General features: G+C 33.6%; 3 protein-coding genes across 3 annotated transcripts; 2 read left to right on the forward strand and 1 right to left on the reverse strand.

The window, feature by feature from the left end:
- The first annotated feature begins 443 nt into the window (after positions 1–443).
- Positions 444–3,048, forward strand: LOC112522692 (nudix hydrolase 25). Its single transcript, XM_025131980.1, has 6 exons — positions 444–621; positions 1,499–1,549; positions 1,972–2,064; positions 2,367–2,464; positions 2,587–2,698; positions 2,778–3,048. The coding sequence occupies exons 1-6, from the start codon at positions 556–558 to the stop codon at positions 2,883–2,885; spliced, it is 528 nt and encodes a 175-aa protein (XP_024987748.1). The 5' UTR covers positions 444–555; the 3' UTR covers positions 2,886–3,048.
- A 3,641-nt stretch (positions 3,049–6,689) lies between these two features.
- On the reverse strand, positions 6,690–8,339 carry LOC112523470 (serine carboxypeptidase-like 50). Its single transcript, XM_025133088.1, has one exon. It carries the CDS (start codon positions 8,337–8,339, stop codon positions 6,933–6,935), a length of 1,407 nt encoding a protein of 468 aa, XP_024988856.1. The 3' UTR covers positions 6,690–6,932.
- Positions 8,340–9,685: 1,346 nt separating this feature from the next.
- Positions 9,686–13,746, forward strand: LOC112522748 (homeobox-leucine zipper protein HOX3). Its single transcript, XM_025132048.1, has 5 exons — positions 9,686–9,851; positions 10,145–10,228; positions 12,520–12,773; positions 12,855–12,934; positions 13,572–13,746. Exons 1-5 carry the CDS (start codon positions 9,686–9,688, stop codon positions 13,744–13,746), a joined length of 759 nt encoding a protein of 252 aa, XP_024987816.1.
- The last annotated feature ends 5,764 nt before the right edge of the window (positions 13,747–19,510 follow it).

Below are 19,510 nucleotides of genomic sequence, written 5' to 3' on the forward strand. Positions count from 1 at the left end.
ACTCTTCCTACACCTAGGCCTACTCTTGAAAATAGCCTCGGATTCTACAAAAAGTTTCCCTGCAAAATCTTATTTTATTAATATATTTACGTTTTGCAAGTCTATCATATGATTTTACGAAAGGGTTTTATGGCATGATATGTAGACCTATAAATCGTAAAAAAGGTAACGGAAAAGAATGTGACGGAATTTTTTGACAAAACCATTAGGTATTTTATAATAATTTATAAAAAGTTTTTATTTTATCTTCGAATATGGTTAGTTTGTGAATATTTGTTTGATAAAGGATATTTTTTCAAATCCTTTTTGACTATTTTTTCAAACGGCTAGACGAGGGTTCATGATAAGGTAAGTGGGGCAGCAAACATTGGAGCCTGTCTTTATCAAATGTAGTTCAAAGGGTGCGCACAATAAGCATTCGCATCATCCATCATATTCTTCTTGGGGAGTATATATACACACCCACACGCTCTTATACTGACATTACATTGACTTTCTTCACCATCTCTCTCTCTAAAACCTACTTTCTCTCTCTAAAACCATTTCCTCTGCTCCATGGACGATCTGCCGTCCGGTTACCGGCCGAACGTCGGCGTTTGTCTCATCAATTCCGATAATCTGGTGATTTAATTTCGTTTTCTGTAATTTTTTCATTTGCTGATTATACGATTCCAGCTCCAGAGGCTAGACTCTAGATTTTGTTCGTAGATGTTCATACTGTGCACTACTGCACTGTGGTTGATTTTTGTGTTGTAGATGCTGGACTGGGATACGAGATCAATGATTTTGTTTCACTTCTTTTTGGATTCTATGGATGTTATATAGTTATATTTAAGATAACGATCTATTGTTACTGTGGTCTGTTTGTATAACTGAAGCAAAATTGGCATCGCCTTAATTTCGAAGCAGAGATATGTTTCTGATTCGGATTAATTTTGGAAACAGAAATTAACCGATATGATTTGATATTTCTTTCGAATTCATGGTCTAACTTCTAGCTAGGAGAAACTTGTAGCATTTCATCCATGGAAATGAAGAGGAAATAGTTTAATAGGTTTATTAGGTGTATGATGCGTTGATAATTCTATTTAAACAATGTTTATTAATAAAAAAAAGGGGTATGATGATGAGTCTTCTCATTGAAGTTACATTTAAACTAGTCTTATTATTAATCTATTGATTTATTTATTCAACTTCTTTATAATTTTCTAGTCGTGTGCATGTGACGGCCTTGTGGCTTTGTATTGGATCTGTTGCTGATATTTTAATGGAAATTCGGTCTGCTTCGATGGATTGAATATTTAATTTGCTCCGAGTTGTTATTGATCACCTCTAAGCCAGTCAAACCTGCTCGTTTCTCACGAAATTAAATTGATTTGGTTATCAAGTGATATGAGATTTTGTGGGAAATTTCTTTTCACATTTGGAGATAGATGGGTGTCTGTGATGACTTTGGCAAACATAATCTCACCTTATGACTGCCTTTTATTACCTGCAGGTGTTCGTGGCTTCCAGGTTAAATGTACCAGGAGCATGGCAAATGCCTCAGGTGAGGTTACATTAAAGAAAATACACACGGCCAATATAGCATTTGAACCTTTAACCATTAGGTGTAGAAACTCGGTTAGATACCAGTGGAGTAAAAGATGACTAGTAGGCTGGAATAATGTTTGTGACCATTTTGATTTTCATATTACATTAGACACAGACTTGTGAAAATATATGTGAGCATTTTAGTCTGAGATCCAACTTATGAGGCTTGTATCAACATTAATGTTGAGTTGGAAGTTGCTCTGGATGTCTTTTATGTAAATGGTATCCTTTTATTTCTAAATTCAAAACCATCTGGCTTACCGTCTCTTCATCAAATCCTCTCAACAGCCTTTTACTTGTTGGTCTTTCCTTCATTTTGCTTCAAAATTCCATCTTCCAATAAAATTTATATGCTTGTTTCAAAACGTTGTTAATTAGGGTGGAATTGAAGAGGGAGAAGAGCCGACTTCCGCCGCAGTTAGGGAACTTCGAGAAGAAACGGGAGTTGTTTCTGCTGAAATAATTGCAGAGGTTAGTTTCACTTATTTTGATCTCAAACCCAGTATTCATCAAATGCATAATAGATTTGGATTTTTACTAATCTATCAGCAATATTTTACAATTTGCAGTAATCTGCAAAAAGTTTCATCTAGTGACATCTGTAATTTTGAAAAAATACATAGAATTATGCAAGAAATTTTGAAGTTGAAAGGGGAACTAACGAGGGAGATGAAACCTGTTGCTCAAACTGATTGCTTATTCAGCTTATTCATACATCAAGTGTATCACAGGGTGTTCTTTAAATAATAGCAAATGTGGTTTTGTATACATAGGTTCCCAAATGGCTGACTTACGACTTCCCACCTGCTGTTAAAGCTAAAGTGAATCGTTTGTGGGGAGGAGGTGAATGGCATGGACAAGCACAAAAATGGTAAATAATATAATACAAGCGTCTCTTGTTTTTCTGCATTCTTTATTTCTTTCTTTTTAACTCACCGTAATGGATTGCTTTTGGGAGATATGACCCTAAGTATCTGTATTGACAATTACTAGGTTCCTGATGAGACTAACAAAAGATGAAAGCGAAATCAATTTGGCGAGTGGTGAAGTTGATCCAGAATTTTCAGAGTGGAAATGGGCAAGCCCTGAAGAAGTCGTCGAACAGGTTTCCTTAATTGATAGCATCTGTTTGTTTTCTGCAAGTTCATGTTCATATAAAATATATATGTGTGTGTATGTAATAGGCGGTGGACTACAAAAGGCCGACATACGAGGAGGTTATAAGAACGTTCATGCCTCAGTTGAACGACGGTGGAAAAGCAGCAGCGAAATGCAGGTCGACCAAATGGTGATGCATGAAGAGCATGTCTGTCAAGTAAGCTTTGGAATCCCGAACTATTATCGTTATTATTATTAGGTTGCGCCTTGTACATGAATGTAACGATTAAAACCTTCTCAGATAGGTGTCCATTTATTCCTTCCTAATAAAATGTTGCCTAAATTACCTACACATTCTATTCTTTGGTGAGTTAATTTTTGTAGCCATTCCATTCTTTGTAACCATAGTGTTTGGTGCCAAATTTTGAAAATGTGACGCAAGGCTTTGGCAGCTGAATATAATTCACCAAATTAAATAATGAATCCATGGAATTGGAATTGAAATTGAAATCGAAATCGGAAGGTTACCAAATTAACTTTTATACAAACAGAATCATCAGCCTATTAAACTATTCTTCAATGCTACCTGCATATTGCTGTCTCCGCTAAAAGTCAAAACAAATGGGTCCCTTGCTTTCGATAGCCTCTTAAACTTCAAAATAGGTTGGTGAGGTCAAACATTTTTTAATATTCCTTGTTTTTCCTTCATCTGCACTTTAAAAAATCCCCTTATTGACTGCCAAGGTTTAAATACGATAACTTTGGGCTATCTGCAAAGCAGGATTAGGTATCCAAGTTAATAAAAAAAATCTTGTGGTTTATAAGATTTGATTTTCGTCTTTATGGTTAGTAATTCATTATTATTTTCGTTCTTATAATTTATAACTTATTGCTATTTTGGTCCTTGTGGTTTACAATATTTTTTTTACTGTTTTCATCCTTTGTAATTAAAGATATGAATTAGTTGAGGGACAAAAATAACAATAACTTGCAAACTATAAGGACTAAAATCGTAAATTCTAAATTGTAAGGACGAAAATTGAAATTATTAATAAACCCAGGAAAAATCATAATTTACTCTAATTTCATTTTAATTTAATACAGTAAAGTTTATTTTTGGTCCTTAACGTAAGTCAGTTTTAATGGTTTTTATATCTTAACTTTATTTTTAATAGATTTGTTCCTCATGTTTGACACCTTACAACGATTTGTGTCCCTCTTTTTAACGGTTGTTAACTTTTTCTGTTAAGTCAGGTTAAATGAAGGGTATCTTGGTTTTTTAGATTTTTATCTCGTTTTTTATAAAATATCAAAAATCTTTTTCTACATGGTGCAACATGTTCTAATCATTAACTACCTACTATCTTCACCTCCCCGTGAAACCTTCCCCATCGAACGTGAAGCTCCGGTCATCATCTTTGGCCAAACTTCCGGTTATAGTCTCCATACACAAAAATTTCAAAATCTAAAACTAAATCTCAAATACAAAACAAAATTAAATTGAAAGTTTGTATATATATATCCTTCACATACATATACAAATAAATTCCAAACTCATAAGCAACCATACTCTAACTAAACCAACAATTTATGAACTCTAATAGAGAAGAAACTAAATTTAAACCAAATCCAAACCCCTAATCAATATCGCCGTAAGAGAACTTCCTTCCTAACCGATTTCTTAGGATCTTGAAGAAGGGAAAACCCAAACCAAATATGCTTCTGTTTGTGAGCCATCCTCACCCACTGAAAACCTCCATATATGATTCTGTTCGCAACAACAATTGCTTCCATCCTTATTTTCTCATTAAAGAAACCCAATGACCATTTCCATGTTTTCTAATAAAATCAAGGTTTTTTCTTATGCCAACTATGATGTTGGCTTAAGATGACAATTGTATATGTATAATGTATATGCATTCATGTATTTTTTCTATTACTGTGTTAATGATATTTAACAATTTGTTTAAATTTATATGAAAAGAAGAAAAATAATATATTGATATCTAAAGCTTATAATAAGAACGTAAATACCCTTTCTTTTGCAAACCCTCTAATTGTTACAAATCAATCCAATTAGGCTAATGAATATATGATTTAATAAATATCTCGATTTTTTTATAATTTAAAGTGGTGATCATAATTAATAAACATGATCATCTTTCATAAATAACCTGATCATAATAAATAACTCGACTATAGTTAATGTGTTCTTTTTTTTTTCCTATTAACCTGGATATCCAACCTGCTATGCGAGCCAACTAATCACACAATGACCACCTGCTTCACAAGTAGCTTGGAGTCACGACATTTAAACCTCTATGGCCACAACAGAATTTTTATTTCTCCTTGGATTCGAACTTGAGATCTCCATCCACTTTTGACCTTTCGAGCCAAAACCCAAACCAATCGGATACAACCCTAGAGGCCGACTGTAGTTAATAACAATCAACATGCGTGTAAATGGTGCATGAGGCTCACGTCATGGCATGTTTTATCGAACACCGCCTAAAACATGAACAAGAACAAGAATAAAATGTTGATTTCATTTGGGTTTCACAAAATGAGAGTTTGGGAAAGTTGGCTTATCAAAATATGGATTTTGAAACCACATTGTTTGGTTAATTGGTTTCATTTTGTCATTAGTTTAAATAACAAAAAACGTCTACTAAACCATAAGGGTACTACCTGATTGGTTTGAGCTTAGCTCCAAAGCTCAAAAGTATCAAGAGATCACAGGTTCAAATCCAAAGAGGAATAAAAATCCCCTTGTGGCCACGAAGGTTCAAATGCGGTGACTCCGGGCTATCTACAAAGCAGGTGGTCGTCCTGGGATTAGTCGGCTCGCATAGCGGATTGGATATCCAGGTTAATTAAAAAAAACGTCTACTAACTAGTGGTTATGAACTTATGATAACCCAGTGAGCATACCCTTTTTTTTTGCCAAACTTTACCATGAGACTCTCATCATACCGTCACACACCTACATCTATTAACTGTACGAGGCAACGACAAACAACAATTCTATATTATGCAAATAAAACCTCATGTTTTTGCTTTCTTTTGCATCGATTATCATGGCATCGTTTTAACCGTACCATCAACAACGGTAAATGCTATTTGCAAAATAAGAAACTCACTTGATAGTGCTGATCCTACACAGTTCCTTGTCTTGCTAAGCAAACCTCCTACAAGCTCATTGTTATCCGGCTAAGGTTATTTAACCCCAGTGATGCTAACTATGTCATTATATGTTCTCAGTTGATTAGTCGAATTCCACTTGAATTAGATAATTCGTTACGTTTACTATTGAAACAAAAACACTATGGCAGGGATTACTTATTCTCGTCATTTATGAAAGCTCGTTATGTCCATTGTACCTAAATGTAACACCATTTGAAGATGTTGTCTAAATGGTACCTTCTTGAAATTAGTTTGGACTAAAATATATTAGTTTTCTCAAAGTGTAACTTTTAGAGAAGAAGAAATAGAGAATAAAAAATTGATTTTTCTATTTTAGAGAAGTTGTTGGAGATGCTCTTACCGAATCAAATTCAGCCCGACGTGATTATTCCAAGCCCATTGCCTACTAGATTCAAAAACATGTTTGTTCCCAAATGAACCCGCTCCGGAGTCCGACCCGACAAAACCCTATGGATTTCGATTTAATTTCGTCAATTTTCTATCGATTATCTATCATTGAATCTTGAGTAAAATTCATCCGTCTCAAAATAATACGTCTTAATTCCGTCCCTCTAATGAAATTAAGACACATTCCATAGTAGATTTACTAACAAAAAATTTGTATTCCAATCACTTGGAAGCATCTTTATTCGTACGCAATTTACTTATTCATGTCTGACAAGTCTTTACGTGCATAGCAAAATTCAAGACAAAACAGTACAACTACATGTTGTCCCACGTTTGAAACTACATTAGATTGTGATATCACAGTACCCAAGTGGCATATAATTGCATTTTTTAATAGTCTCGCCAACTTATCAAACAAAAGTCATGTAAATCACTAAAACCTTCCAAAATTCTTTTACATGCCTAACCCACTTTCTGTATATCAAGGTTAGGGGAGTTGCGACGTAGTTCTTTACCTTTTCTTGATCAAATTAAGCACCAATCTCCCAAATCTTGACACAATTCAGATCTCACTCATTGATGGTATATCATATGGCAATCTACTTGAAGGGTTTTATGTACAACATTATTCTACTCATCATACACTTTAACTAGAGTTGACTTACCAAAGAATTGTTGGTCCAATAAGTCTCAATGATCTTTTTATTAACAAACAAACCTTTTTCAAGAATCCAATCTTCAATCATTGCCTGAGAATTCACTGATTGATCTGCTGGCACGAGATGTCCAGCTCCCAAAACTACCACAGTGCTCAAATTCCTCCATTTTTGAACATATCCTGCAATTTGACCATTGACTACCCATATCTCTCTCTTTGACTCTAGATACTGTTTCATCCCTGCCCACTTCATCTTCTTCACCCAAGATTCAGTTCCCACAACCCCAACTCTCAAATCACACTGCCCAGAATATAACAGAACCTTTACATTGCTTTTCTCCATCAAATACTCCATCATGTATCTCACACTTTTCATCAAATCATGATGTAATGCTGATCCCACCACTCCACTGCATTCTTGATAAACTATTGATTCGTTTGCTCCCAAGATTTTCTTGATTTCTGTATCTGATAAGAATGCTGTGACTATGTTGGTTTGATAAGGTGTCAGCCTCCTGAAATCGTACAATGTCGCCATTCCAGTCATGTTTTGCAACAAGTTTAAGAGCTTGCTTCGTGTCTTTGTTGCCCGATTCCATTGGTGTTCTTTGGTTAATTGAACAGCTTCAAGTTGAAGTTTTTCCAGTTGGGTTTTTTGTTTCTGGTTGATCAATCCAAGAAAGTAAGCAGTTTGAGCATGGGTTGTCACTTGGGTTACTGGGTCAGTCAACCCATTTCCGATGGCTAATCCGAGCAGATTCATCCGTTTTGAAACGGATAAATTGGCGTTTCTTTTGATGATGTAATACCCAATTGATGGCACATATTTTCCAGCGTAACTCTCCCCTGTAATGTAGATTGGACGTGATTCGAACGCTGAGTCTGAAGCGATAAACTTCTTGATGGCAATTGATAGGTGTTTGGCAACGGCGTTTTGGTCTCTTGGTATTTCTTCCGGTGTCGAAGCGATACTAAAACCGGTCCCGATTGGATTATCAAGAAAAAGAAGACCGAACATTCGGTTCCAAGAACCTGGATTCGGTTCGAGCGTGAGGTGTTCGACCTTTTGCCGCTGAGAAGTAGAAGATGTGACAAGCCATGGGCCAAGTTCGTAGAAGTTTCCGGTCATGGAGGAGCAACCAGGACCACCTTGGAGCCAAATGAGAAGTGGGGTTTTTGAAAGAGAGGCGTTCTTGGGGTTCTTGGCTTCATAAAAGACGTAGAAAATGGCGGAGCCGGTGGTGGAGTTGATGGGAAGATAGCCGGATTTTGTAGGCAGAGCTTCTTTAGGGAAGGTGATGGTTCTGGAAGAAATGGCGGTTGATTGCGGTGGAAGGTGGTGGTGGAGGGCGGAGAAGAAGAGGATGAACTTGAAGAGGGTTAATACGACCGACTCCATGTCTGCTGATGAGAAGAACAAAGGGACGGCGTGGCGTTACATAAAAAGACGGAATTGGACACTCGGGTGATGAGTCGATTCATTCACAAATTCTTCAAAATTTATTGGAAATAGATAAATAAAAATTGAAATCCCTAAATTAAATAAATTATATTTATATTCAACAAATTCTTCATTTTAATAATACAATATTAATTAAAATATTATTTTTTTATTTTAAATATATTTTTAAAAATCTCCGATATGTTTTTTATAATTTTTTTAAATAGAGAGCAAAAGGATAGAATTTTTAAAAATAATTACATTCAATTTCAACATATTCTTTATTTTAAAGATTTTAATATAGATTATATTACTGTAATAATCTCTAAATTAGCATCGAATTTACATTTTAAAAAAACATTTTATAAAGAAAATAACAACTCAATCTCATTGGTGGAAATCGAAAAAAATAATCATTGTTCTCTCCTAACATCAAGTTTTAGAGAATTCTTGTATTTAGAGATTTCTTTATAATTTTCTATTTTAGGGAACAAGAAAAAAAAGCCATTGGAGCATTTCAGAGAACAAAACCTCTTCTTTTTTTCCTGTTTTAGAGAAACTGTTGGAAATGTTCTTAGGAAGCATTTGGTTCATAGATTCTGAAGAATTTTGATGGAAAAATGTTGAATTTCATTGATCAAATTTTATTCTCTAGTTTGGTTTTTTTTTTATTTTTTTACGAAAGAAATCTTCAAAATCATACAAATTTCATGAATAAAAGAATTTAACATTCCTTGACAACTACATGATATTTTGATGTAATAGATATCTCTATTTTCATAATACCAAATATGCTTTTAACCCGATTTATCTCCATTAATCGTCTTCCTCTGGAACTGGAACGTCATCGTCGAAAATCAAAAATCGAAAAACTCGAACACTTAAAGAACAATAGAAACCGTCAATTTCAAATCGTCAAAGCCAATCATCTTTTGAACTGTGATCCGTCTATCCCATCGTCACTGATTCGAGTTACTGGGTTTGTTATTAACAAGTTAAAACAGTTGGCCCTCTATTTATAACTAAAGCCCAAGTCTCAAATTATTAAACCCCAAAACTCAAAACTAATATTATATAAAAAATGTGATGCCCCTTTAGGCTTTGATGAACTATGCAGTCGCATGGGCTGCACGTGCCCAGGGCCGGGCCTGCGTCCCTGTAGTTTTATGTGTGGAGGAGCTCGAAATGCTTGTTGGTGATGAGGGGTTTGGTCGGCGGTGTCCAATGCTTTGGCCCCTCTGAATCAGACGAGTTGCAGATGCAGTTATTAATATTGATGAATCAGACAAGTTGTAGATGTTGCGATGGAGAAGAAAATCGATGATGGTGGTTGTGTTGAACGAGAAGATCGATCAAGTCAAGTTGGGATAGGCGACAGGGGTGATGGAGAAGAAAGATCGGTGGTGGTTATTTGTTGGAGGCCAGGATCAACAAAAACAAAAACAAAAGGTTGGGGTGAGGGTATAGAGGGTATTTGTTTATTTAATGTTTTTAAAAAAGAAAATTGGTAACGAGGGTAAAAAGACAAAAATACCCTTTACTTAATGGATGTTGTTTAATGGAGTTGGTGACTGGTGACCACTTTCAAAGTAAAATGAAAACTACAAGGATGATTTTTAGATTTATCAAAGTATTGATCCCATTTTCAAACTTTTCACTAGACCTCAAGGACTAAAATCGGACTTTATATTAAAATGAGTGATGAGTTACATAGTTATGATTGTGCTTTGCCAATCATATTACATATTAAATATCAATCATAGGGCCTTGGGACTTCCGGGCTTTTGAGGTCTCAAAGCTAGGTCTAAGGACACTCGGACTTTCGGGTCTGGAACTGGTGAGGACAGGTTATGGGACCGTCGGTTACATCTGCTTATGGTTTTTGTCGGATTTGTGGGACCGGGACCGGTTATGGACCAGCCCGGACCGAAATATTAAAAAAAATGGTTTTTTTTTTTTTTTTTTTAAATCTAGCCGTTTTTGACCTTTTTTTTTTTGTATTTTTTGGTCTCTAAACACTATAAATATGTAACAAGATTGAGTGATTTACATACCAAGTTCTCAATTCGCAAAAAAATGTTCACAATTCTCGTAATAAAACGTATTTTAAAGTGTATTTTTGAGTGACCCGTACGACAAATTTAATAATGTATTAAAAATATATTTTATTAAAAAATTTAAAAAATATTTATTTAAGGGTGGGACCGGCGGCCGATAACCGGTTATAAACTAGCCTGACCGTTCTTCATCTATTCGACCGGGATCGGTTATAGCCAGTTATGAGAAATCTTGGGCATGATCAAGCCCGTGACCGATTTTTGACCATCACTACTGCAAAGCACATGCCTCAATCATCTTCTAGATTATTGCATGAATCTACTCAATCAAGTAAGGGGTTGTTTACCAAACCTTTACCCGAGTAATCGCTTACTAAGTCATGTTATCTCATCGGATGAATATGGTAAGTAAAAAATAGTGTTAAATTTTACCGATAAGCACTTACCGAATAAGTGTTTGGTAAACGGCCCTTAAGAATTTGTGACTGATTTCTATCGATTGTTTGTTGTTTATACTTAATACGTATATACCCTAGACTTAATATAATCTATTTATGTTCTTCTACAAATTTATTTATTTATATATACATACATATATTTCAATCAAAACAATTACTATATCACCAACGTCTTTATGAATTATGATGCAGGAAATGTTCCTTAAGATAAGCAGATTAATTGGTAAAAAAAAATATCTTTTACACTTTGGTATATATATTATGGGTAAATTGCATGAAAAAATAACGTAATTTAACTTTATTTTTATTTTGGGTAACATACTTTTAAAACTTTCATTTTGGTACATAATATATAAAATTTTAAACATTTAAATATTTGCATAACTGGTTCAAGATTAATTTTAGATTAAAAAAAAGACTAATTGTAGATTAAAAAAATCCATGTCACTAACCACGTCAGCAAATAATACGGAGTTAGATACCACATCACTCGTCACATCAACATGATAACCGGTTAATGCTTCAATCGGTTACCCGAGTACTTAAAATGTTTAAAACTTTACATCACAAGTACCAAAATGAAAATTTTAAAAATACATCACTAAAAATATGAATCAAATGGAAATACGTTTCTTTTTCAGACAATTTACCAATATATCATATAAGAATTAGTTTTTAACCATATTTATTTTATTGTATCTAAAATTGAAAATTAAATGTATCCCACCTGATTCGATGCATGGTTCAATGAAATTGATTGTTATATCCAAATTCAAACCTTTTTTAATAATATCTTGACGTATGGGAAGGGAAGGTCAAAGTTTTGACTTTATATAGTCAAAGTCAACAAACATAAAATTCAATAAAAACCTTTTATTTTAATTAAATTTTATACTCTCAAAAGTATAAATATTAATTAATTGCTTTGACTTATATTTACTCGCTTTTACCAATTTCTCCTTTAAATTTCCTCTCTAAAACACTCTATAATTTTCTCTCTCTCTCTCTCTCTCTCTATATATATATATATATATATATGTATGTATTCTTTTCTGATGAATCTGTGAAAGTTTTCGAGATCAGTGTTTAAGAAGCAAGTTAACTATATATGGAGAATTTACATAAAAGCCCAACATCTTTAGACTTGAGCATTTCAGTCTTTGGCTTCGCTTCTGCTTCAGGTAAAACATACGATTTTACTGATATATATGGTTTTTTTCATAACAACTATCTTTCTTTGTGTTTTGGGTTTGTTCGGTGCATGATAATTGTCTTACCAAACTGAGGTCGTTTAGGTCTACAGTATGCACCATGAACTTTTCTTTAAAAGGATAATGTGCTGGTATGTCATATAGTTCAAGTAGAAGTATGTAACTACAGCTGAAATCTATGTTTTATCAACAAATACAAACAGATAATATCTGATTATTTATAATATTTATTGAAAATTATGTAATTTCAACTTGAATTGTTTTATGAACTTCAAAAATATATATTGCATGGACTTTGTTTCTTTGTAGTGGTAGGTACTTGTTTTTGGATTATTTGGTAAATGTTAATATTTATTTTTGTGACTAAAATTCTTCTTAATTTATTTATTTGATAATAATTTTGACAATAAAGGTGACGATAAAAGAGAGAAGGGAAATGAGAGTAATGTTGTAAGGAGAAAATTTGACATTAATAAGGTTCCATCAGAGGAACAATGGATCACCACCACCATTGGCGGAAATGAAGAAGAGAGCGCCACCACTATCGGAATTAGCAAGGCAACTAATGGAGGAGGTGGTGGGCCTCCAATGAAGAAAATCCGACTCAGTGTAGACCAGTCCCGTTTGCTTGAAGAAAGCTTCCAACAAAATTACAGATTGAACCCTGTAATTTCAAAAAAGTTTCATTGCATCCCCTTTTGTACTTTACTATCAATTCATCTTTGTAACTGATGGTCTTTTATGCAGAAAATGAAACAGGAATTGGCCGGAAAGTTGATGCTAAAACCCCGACAAGTAGAGGTTTGGTTTCAAAATCGACGAGCTAGGTACACTAATGAGAGTGATGATAAAAGTAGACCACTTGTGAAAATAATTTATGTATTATATAGGTTGTTTATCATACAACATATCCTATTTGTACAACCATTCAACCCAATCCCAACTGTCCATTTAATCAAGTGAATATGTGGTTACATAAATATATTCATTGTTTTTTAATATAAAACATTTATCAATGAACTATAATCATCTTTCATAAATATCCAAATCATAATAAATGATCATAATTGATTGGGTTGCATTGGTTGTACAAATGAGATATGTTGCATTTGAAATGTCCCCCCCTCTCTATATGTGTGTATGTATGTATGTATGTATGTATATATATATATATATATATAGAGAGAGAGAGAGAGAGAGAGATTTAGGATCATGTGAGACAATACTATTTTTTTGAGACCCGTGAGACCATTTTTTACACTTAAAACTTCACAGCAAAACATTGTGAAAGTAACCATCATAATAGTTTCTCTATGAAGGTTCAGATTGTTGTACCTTCACAGTGTTTGCTGTAAAGTTTCAAATATAAAAATATGGTCTCACAGGTCTTACAAAAACAAGCTGGTCTTACATGAATCCAACCCTATACACACACATGTCTAACACGAGAATAAATAAATACAGGAACAAGCTCAAGCAAACAGAGATCAAATACGAGTATTTGAAGAGATGTTTTGAATCACTTGCCGAACAAAACAAGAAGTTACACAAGGAGCTGGAGGAGTTAACGACCACAAGAGTGGGCTCGTCAACCATGTTCTCACCCGTGGTTGCGAGCCCTTCCCATCATCCAAGCTAGTTATGTCCCCTTAAATTCAACTCTTGACAACCTACTAGCAACCACCTAGTACGTTCTCAATCAGACAACGAAATGATACTACATTTAGATTCATATCTTATTTTATTCTTGATAAAATAATTTATTTTTTTATAAATATTTAACAAATTTGACCCTAAATGAACTCCAATGCTCTACAATTCCCAACATTCGGTGGTTATTTTTAGAATTCTCTCTACAAATTCTTTTTTCTTCGGTTTTTTTGTCATCTATCATATCAAGTCTTCACCCAAATTAAGTTCGAGTTCGTGACCTTAATTTCACCTTGCAAGTTGCTTCAACCCGAATGTTGTTGGGCCCATATCATTCGGGTTGGATTGCAAATCAAATGGTCGTGATCGTGATCCATGAAGACCATGATCATAATTGGTTGATTTGACACAAGGCCCATTATGCTTAAGACAGTCATCACTATGGGCCACATATTAAGCCCACTATTAAGCCCACACGTGTATAATGTTAATAACCAATAAAATAAAAAATAGATTTACAAAAATCACAATACGAATATGTCTTTTTTTTTTAAATTATAAATTTAGAAAAAGTTTGCTCCAATAGTTATATTATAACAAAACTTTTGGTGACTTGTGTGAGTTTTATACTCCAACAACCATGTTATATTGTATGATAAAATAGAAAAAAAAAAACCACAAGAGTGATACCTAATTGGTTTGAGCTTCGCTCTAAAGGTCAAAAGTACCAGGAGGTCCTAGGTTCAAATCCAAGAAGAAATAAAAAATCCCCTTGTAGCCATGAAGGTTCAAATGCGGTGACTTCGGGCTATCTGCAAATCAGGTGGTCGCCCTGGGATTAGTTGACTCGCATAACGGGTTGGATATCCAGGTTAATAAAAAAAATAGAAAAAAAGAAGAAGAAAGATAATATGAAAATTTAAAAACTTATAAATGTATATAGGAGAGAGATATTTTAATTTTTATTCACTAATAAGAGATATTGAGAATAAATGTTTAGGAGAGAGAATAATAATTTATTAAATATATTAGATATTTTAATAATATAATTACTAAAATATAATAGCCGTTGGAGTTGGATATGTTTTTTTTTTTTTTTTTACAGATTTTGCCTTTTAATACTATATTCTATAAAAAAAGAAAATATAACATTAACTGTTGAAGATGCTGTAAGGAGCTATATCGTGAAGTCACCCTTTTTTTTTTCGTAATTTAAAATAAAATTAGCATAAAAATCTTAATTACAAAAATTTCATCCCTTTCCTCTAGACTAGAATTTATAATCACTTTTGAAAATTCCTCGGTTTATTTTTGGCTTAACTGTTAATCACAATTCATAATCAGTGAAAAAAAAAGATCATGTCAGTACATCTTGGCTAAACTAAGAGAAGGAAATTTTATCTTGATTCAATCTAAACCAACAATCCATTGATTTTACTTTTAGAATGTCGAAATGAAAGTAGTTTTTTTCCACATCAAATTTGATTTGAAATTACCAATTTATCCATTAGAAATGACAGTAAAATATAAATACATTCGTACCACTTCTATAAAGATTTCTAATTAGCGTTATCAAGTAATAAATTTGAACTTATCTTTTAATAAAATTATTAGAGAGAACCGACATGTCATTTTTGATGATGCCTTTTAGCAAGATTAATTAGCGTTAATATCTTATATTTGTCGTTTTCGCTGCCGATGCTCATATGTTGGACACCTCCACCGTCTTCCTTCGCACTTGTCAATTTCCACCCAGAGGCGGAGGGAGTAGGGGGACTGGCCCGTGCCCAACCCGCTCTAATATTTGATAATCCGTTGATTGTTTTTCAATCGAAAAGAAGATACTGTTAATTACTCTTAACGATATCTCAACAATGATAATTATGTGGAAGACGTTGTTCATGTTAAATGGAAATGTTAGGGTTGAAACAAGAAAAGATTGATGCGTCAAATTTTTTGGAGGTCAACGTAAATCTTTTGATTCGTGGCCTAAGCTAAGTGCACGAGCTTCAATCCTAAGCTATCTAACTAATTAACCAGTTCCATGAAATTAAGCAGACAAATATTAAACTTGGATAATATTAACTTAATAAATAAAAATATTCTTGTAATCTGAGTGTTTTTATGATGAATATACAGAGTTGTTCCTAGTTAAATTTTTAGCCCCCTCTATCTTAAATTCCTAGATCTGCCCCTGCCTCTACCAGCGTCTTCTTCCGCAAGTGACAGCTATTTATGGCTGAGAGTAACTTTAATATGTTGATCTTTCAATAATTGTACTTAGGGTCCACAAATTATTTTTCTTTAATATCTTAATCCAACAAATCCTAACTGGATCTAAAAAAAAAGTAACAAATGATGTTGTCGGTGTAGATGCTATGAGCTAGTGAGTTGATTTGTCAAGAAATTTGGTGACGTGAAACCTTTGATGAGGCGAACAAAAACCGAGCTACCCTTTTACTGTTCGACCAAGCTCTAGACTATACAATCCTAATTAAGCAACTACGTGAGCCTAAATGACCAAGGCAATCAAGTGTATGCGAGCCCTGTTATGTATATTCTTTTGGTTTATAGGCCTTTGGTATGTTAGAAACTTTTAGTCGTAATTTCTTAACGACCGTTTACTATCATTTCATATATAACCATATGAACCAATATTCTACTTTATTACAAGTAGAGGTATATCTTGAGCTTCAACAAGAAGAATGTGAGCCAAAAGCATTTTTTGATACCCAAAAAGCCCTTGCCCTAGCCCACGTCGAAGCCTGTCTAATGATATTCAACGTACCATTGCATAATGGCTCATAAACCATCGTATATCAGGAAAAGGAACATATTTTCATATATATTTGAGATTGCTTGAAAGGCGAGCATTAGTAAATTCTGCAAAATTATACAGACATAAAAATATAAAGTGCTCATAATGTAAAGGTCGTAAAAATAAAATAAAAACAAATAGAAGCGACAACTACCAAAAGACGTTGATAAGGATCCATAAGAAAACGAGACAATCCAAGTTCCAATTTATGTCACAAGCATTAACTACCGTTGGAAATGATGATCAAAAACTCATAATCGACAAAGGAAGATTCTAATATGTTTATTGTATTTGTTTTAAGTATTTGTTTCTATAAAGATTCGGGAAAAAGAGAAAAGATAATGCCCTACTTTACAATGTCCATTGTCCCCTAAATCGCAATCAAATGATAGTCGAGTTATCTGTAATTTACTCAATCGTACTTACAGCAAGTAAAATTTAGTTTTAAGACATTCATACTCAATTAAAATTGTATGATTTATTTTATGCCTTGTATTTAAGTGCACATTGACATATGTAAATTATATATAGTATATATATATATGTATATATATATATATATATATATATATATTTGTATGATTTATTTTATGCCTTGTATTTAAGTGCACATTGACATATGTATATATATATATGTATATATATATATGTATATATATATATATGTATATATATATATATATATATATGGACTTGGGATTATGTGAGATCAGCCTGTTTTCGTGAGACCCGTGAGACCAACATTTTACACTTGAAACTTCACAGCAAAATGCTGTGAAGGTGACTTTTTAAAACCTTCACAGTGTTTTTGCTGTGAAGGTTACGTGTAAAAATGTGGTCTCACGGGTCTCACGAAAACANCTGTGAAGGTTACGTGTAAAAATGTGGTCTCACGGGTCTCACGAAAACAGGCTGGTCTCACGTGAACCCAACCCTATATATGTGTGTGTATATATATATATATATATATATATATATGTGTGTGTGTGTGTATGTGTATGTGTATGTGTATATGTTATATAGTGGAGGGATAAAATGCAAACCAAGCTATCTGTACAAACCGTGGAGACCGTCGATTTCATTATTTATTTTAGTGAATTTTTTTCATGAAATTGCTAGTGAAATTTTTTCATGAGACCGTTGATTTCATTGTTTATTTTACTAAAAAATTTCATGAAAAATTTTCACTAAAATAAACAATGAAATCGATGGTTTTCACGGTCAGTACAAATAGTTTGGTTTGCAAAATATTACTCATGTCTGTGTGTGTGTGTGTGTGTGTGGGTGGGCAGATTCATTTGTTAACCCAAATTATTGTGTTAACTTTATTAACTAATCATGACCATTGATTTTTAAAATATAGGGTTAAGATTAATCATATTATAAATTTAATTTATTACCCTTGTAATCTCACAAACATATGTGAACATAATAACTCAAGGGTATTTATGTAAAAGAGGAGGTGCAATCAATATCATCGGTTACAAGCAATATAAATTGCATATGTTCAATTGTGTTCGTAATTGCCACAAGTGTTCATATATGTTCAGTTTGTGTTCATAATTGCCACAAGTCTTCACATATATGTTCAATTTGTGTTCATAATTGTCACAACTGTTCACATATATGTTCAATTTGTGTTCATAATTTTGTCACAAGTGTTCATATATGTCAATTTGTGTTCATATGGGTGTATACATGTCAATTTGTGTCATATATGTCAATTTGTGTTCATAATTAACAAGACACTCGCTTTGATTATTTACTTCATTTCCCGATCTCGAACTCCGATTGTCAGCATAAACAATTTTAACATTCTCAATGTTGTCGTGTTGTTTTCTAATGCCTTAATCCATAAATCATGGGGAAGAAAATCGTATTATCATGTGAACAGTTTACACATCTCCCTTTTATTTAACATAAATTCAAATTTACCAAATTGAATGTCATCTCGATGACCTTTTTCTTTCTTTATTACGATCTATTTTCGTTTTTACAGGTTTTTTTTATTAACCTGGATATCCAATCCGTTATGCAAGCTGACTAATCCCAGGACAACCACCTGTTTTGCGGTTAGCTCGGAGTAACTGCATATGAACCTCCAATAGCCACAAGGGTTTTCTATTCCTCTTTGGATTTGAACATGAGACCTCAAGACACTTTTAACCTTTAGAACCCAACCTCAAACCAATCAGGCACCATTCTTGTGGTTGCTTTTACAGGTTTTTAAAGATAATAGCAAAACATACACATAACAAATGAATATTATATACATAACTCAACTTATATAAAACGTCAATTCTGAAATAATAATCAAAACATAAATAAAAAAGAACTTTCGTGCATATCCGTGTATATACATCACATTCTTGGAAATTTGAGCTACATATCATATTTTTCCAAATCATGTTAAAACACGCTCTCTATATGGACCACATTCATTCTTTGATTTCAACATCTCATATCTACAACTCATAATACAATCACAAATCCCAGTGACTGTAAACTAGAGCCACTTTTGATTCTGCAATATCTTGTTTGCGTTGAACGGGTTTTGTTGTAAGCAAAAAAACCTCACATTTTTAGACCCGAGCCATTATTTAGGGTTCAAACAGTGTTTGATTAGACTGCAGCAGACGGACCTTCTAATCTTAGTTGGCCTTTTTTGAAATGGGATTCGACGATGATGGAAACAAAAACATATATCCAAGGTAGAAGGGGGCAATCAGAAAGATACAGTTTGTGGGGGGTGGGGTGGGATGGGGGGCAGGTTTGATGAAAGTTGGGTGGGTATGGTTAGAAGAGCATGGGTGAGTGGAAAACCAATAGGCCGACAAGACGCACCTCTTTGGGCTCACATGCCCCCTCCCCTAACTTCCATACACACACACCACTCAACTTGGACCACTCTTATCTCAACCTTTTGTTTTTAATT

This window comes from Cynara cardunculus, assembly GCF_001531365.2.
Source record: "Cynara cardunculus var. scolymus isolate 2C chromosome LG 12, CcrdV1, whole genome shotgun sequence".
Lineage (NCBI taxonomy): Eukaryota > Viridiplantae > Streptophyta > Magnoliopsida > Asterales > Asteraceae > Cynara > Cynara cardunculus.

What these genes read in the sequence shown, in the direction of transcription:
- LOC112522692 (XM_025131980.1), top strand. Translation starts at nt 556, where the DNA reads ATGGACGATCTGCCGTCCGGTTACCGGCCGAACGTCGGCGTTTGTCTC. An exon ending in GAGCATGGCAAATGCCTCAG is followed by an intron (nt 1,550 to 1,971) that starts GTGAGGTTACAT and finishes GTTGTTAATTAG; the next exon opens with GGTGGAATTGAAGAGGGAGA. An exon ending in CTGAAGAAGTCGTCGAACAG is followed by an intron (nt 2,699 to 2,777) that starts GTTTCCTTAATT and finishes TGTATGTAATAG; the next exon opens with GCGGTGGACTACAAAAGGCC.
- LOC112522748 (XM_025132048.1), top strand. Translation starts at nt 9,686, where the DNA reads ATGGAGAAGAAAATCGATGATGGTGGTTGTGTTGAACGAGAAGATCGA. An exon ending in TCTGGAACTGGTGAGGACAG is followed by an intron (nt 10,229 to 12,519) that starts GTTATGGGACCG and finishes TTGACAATAAAG; the next exon opens with GTGACGATAAAAGAGAGAAG. An exon ending in TTTCAAAATCGACGAGCTAG is followed by an intron (nt 12,935 to 13,571) that starts GTACACTAATGA and finishes AAATAAATACAG; the next exon opens with GAACAAGCTCAAGCAAACAG.
- LOC112523470 (XM_025133088.1), bottom strand. Translation starts at nt 8,339, where the DNA reads ATGGAGTCGGTCGTATTAACCCTCTTCAAGTTCATCCTCTTCTTCTCC.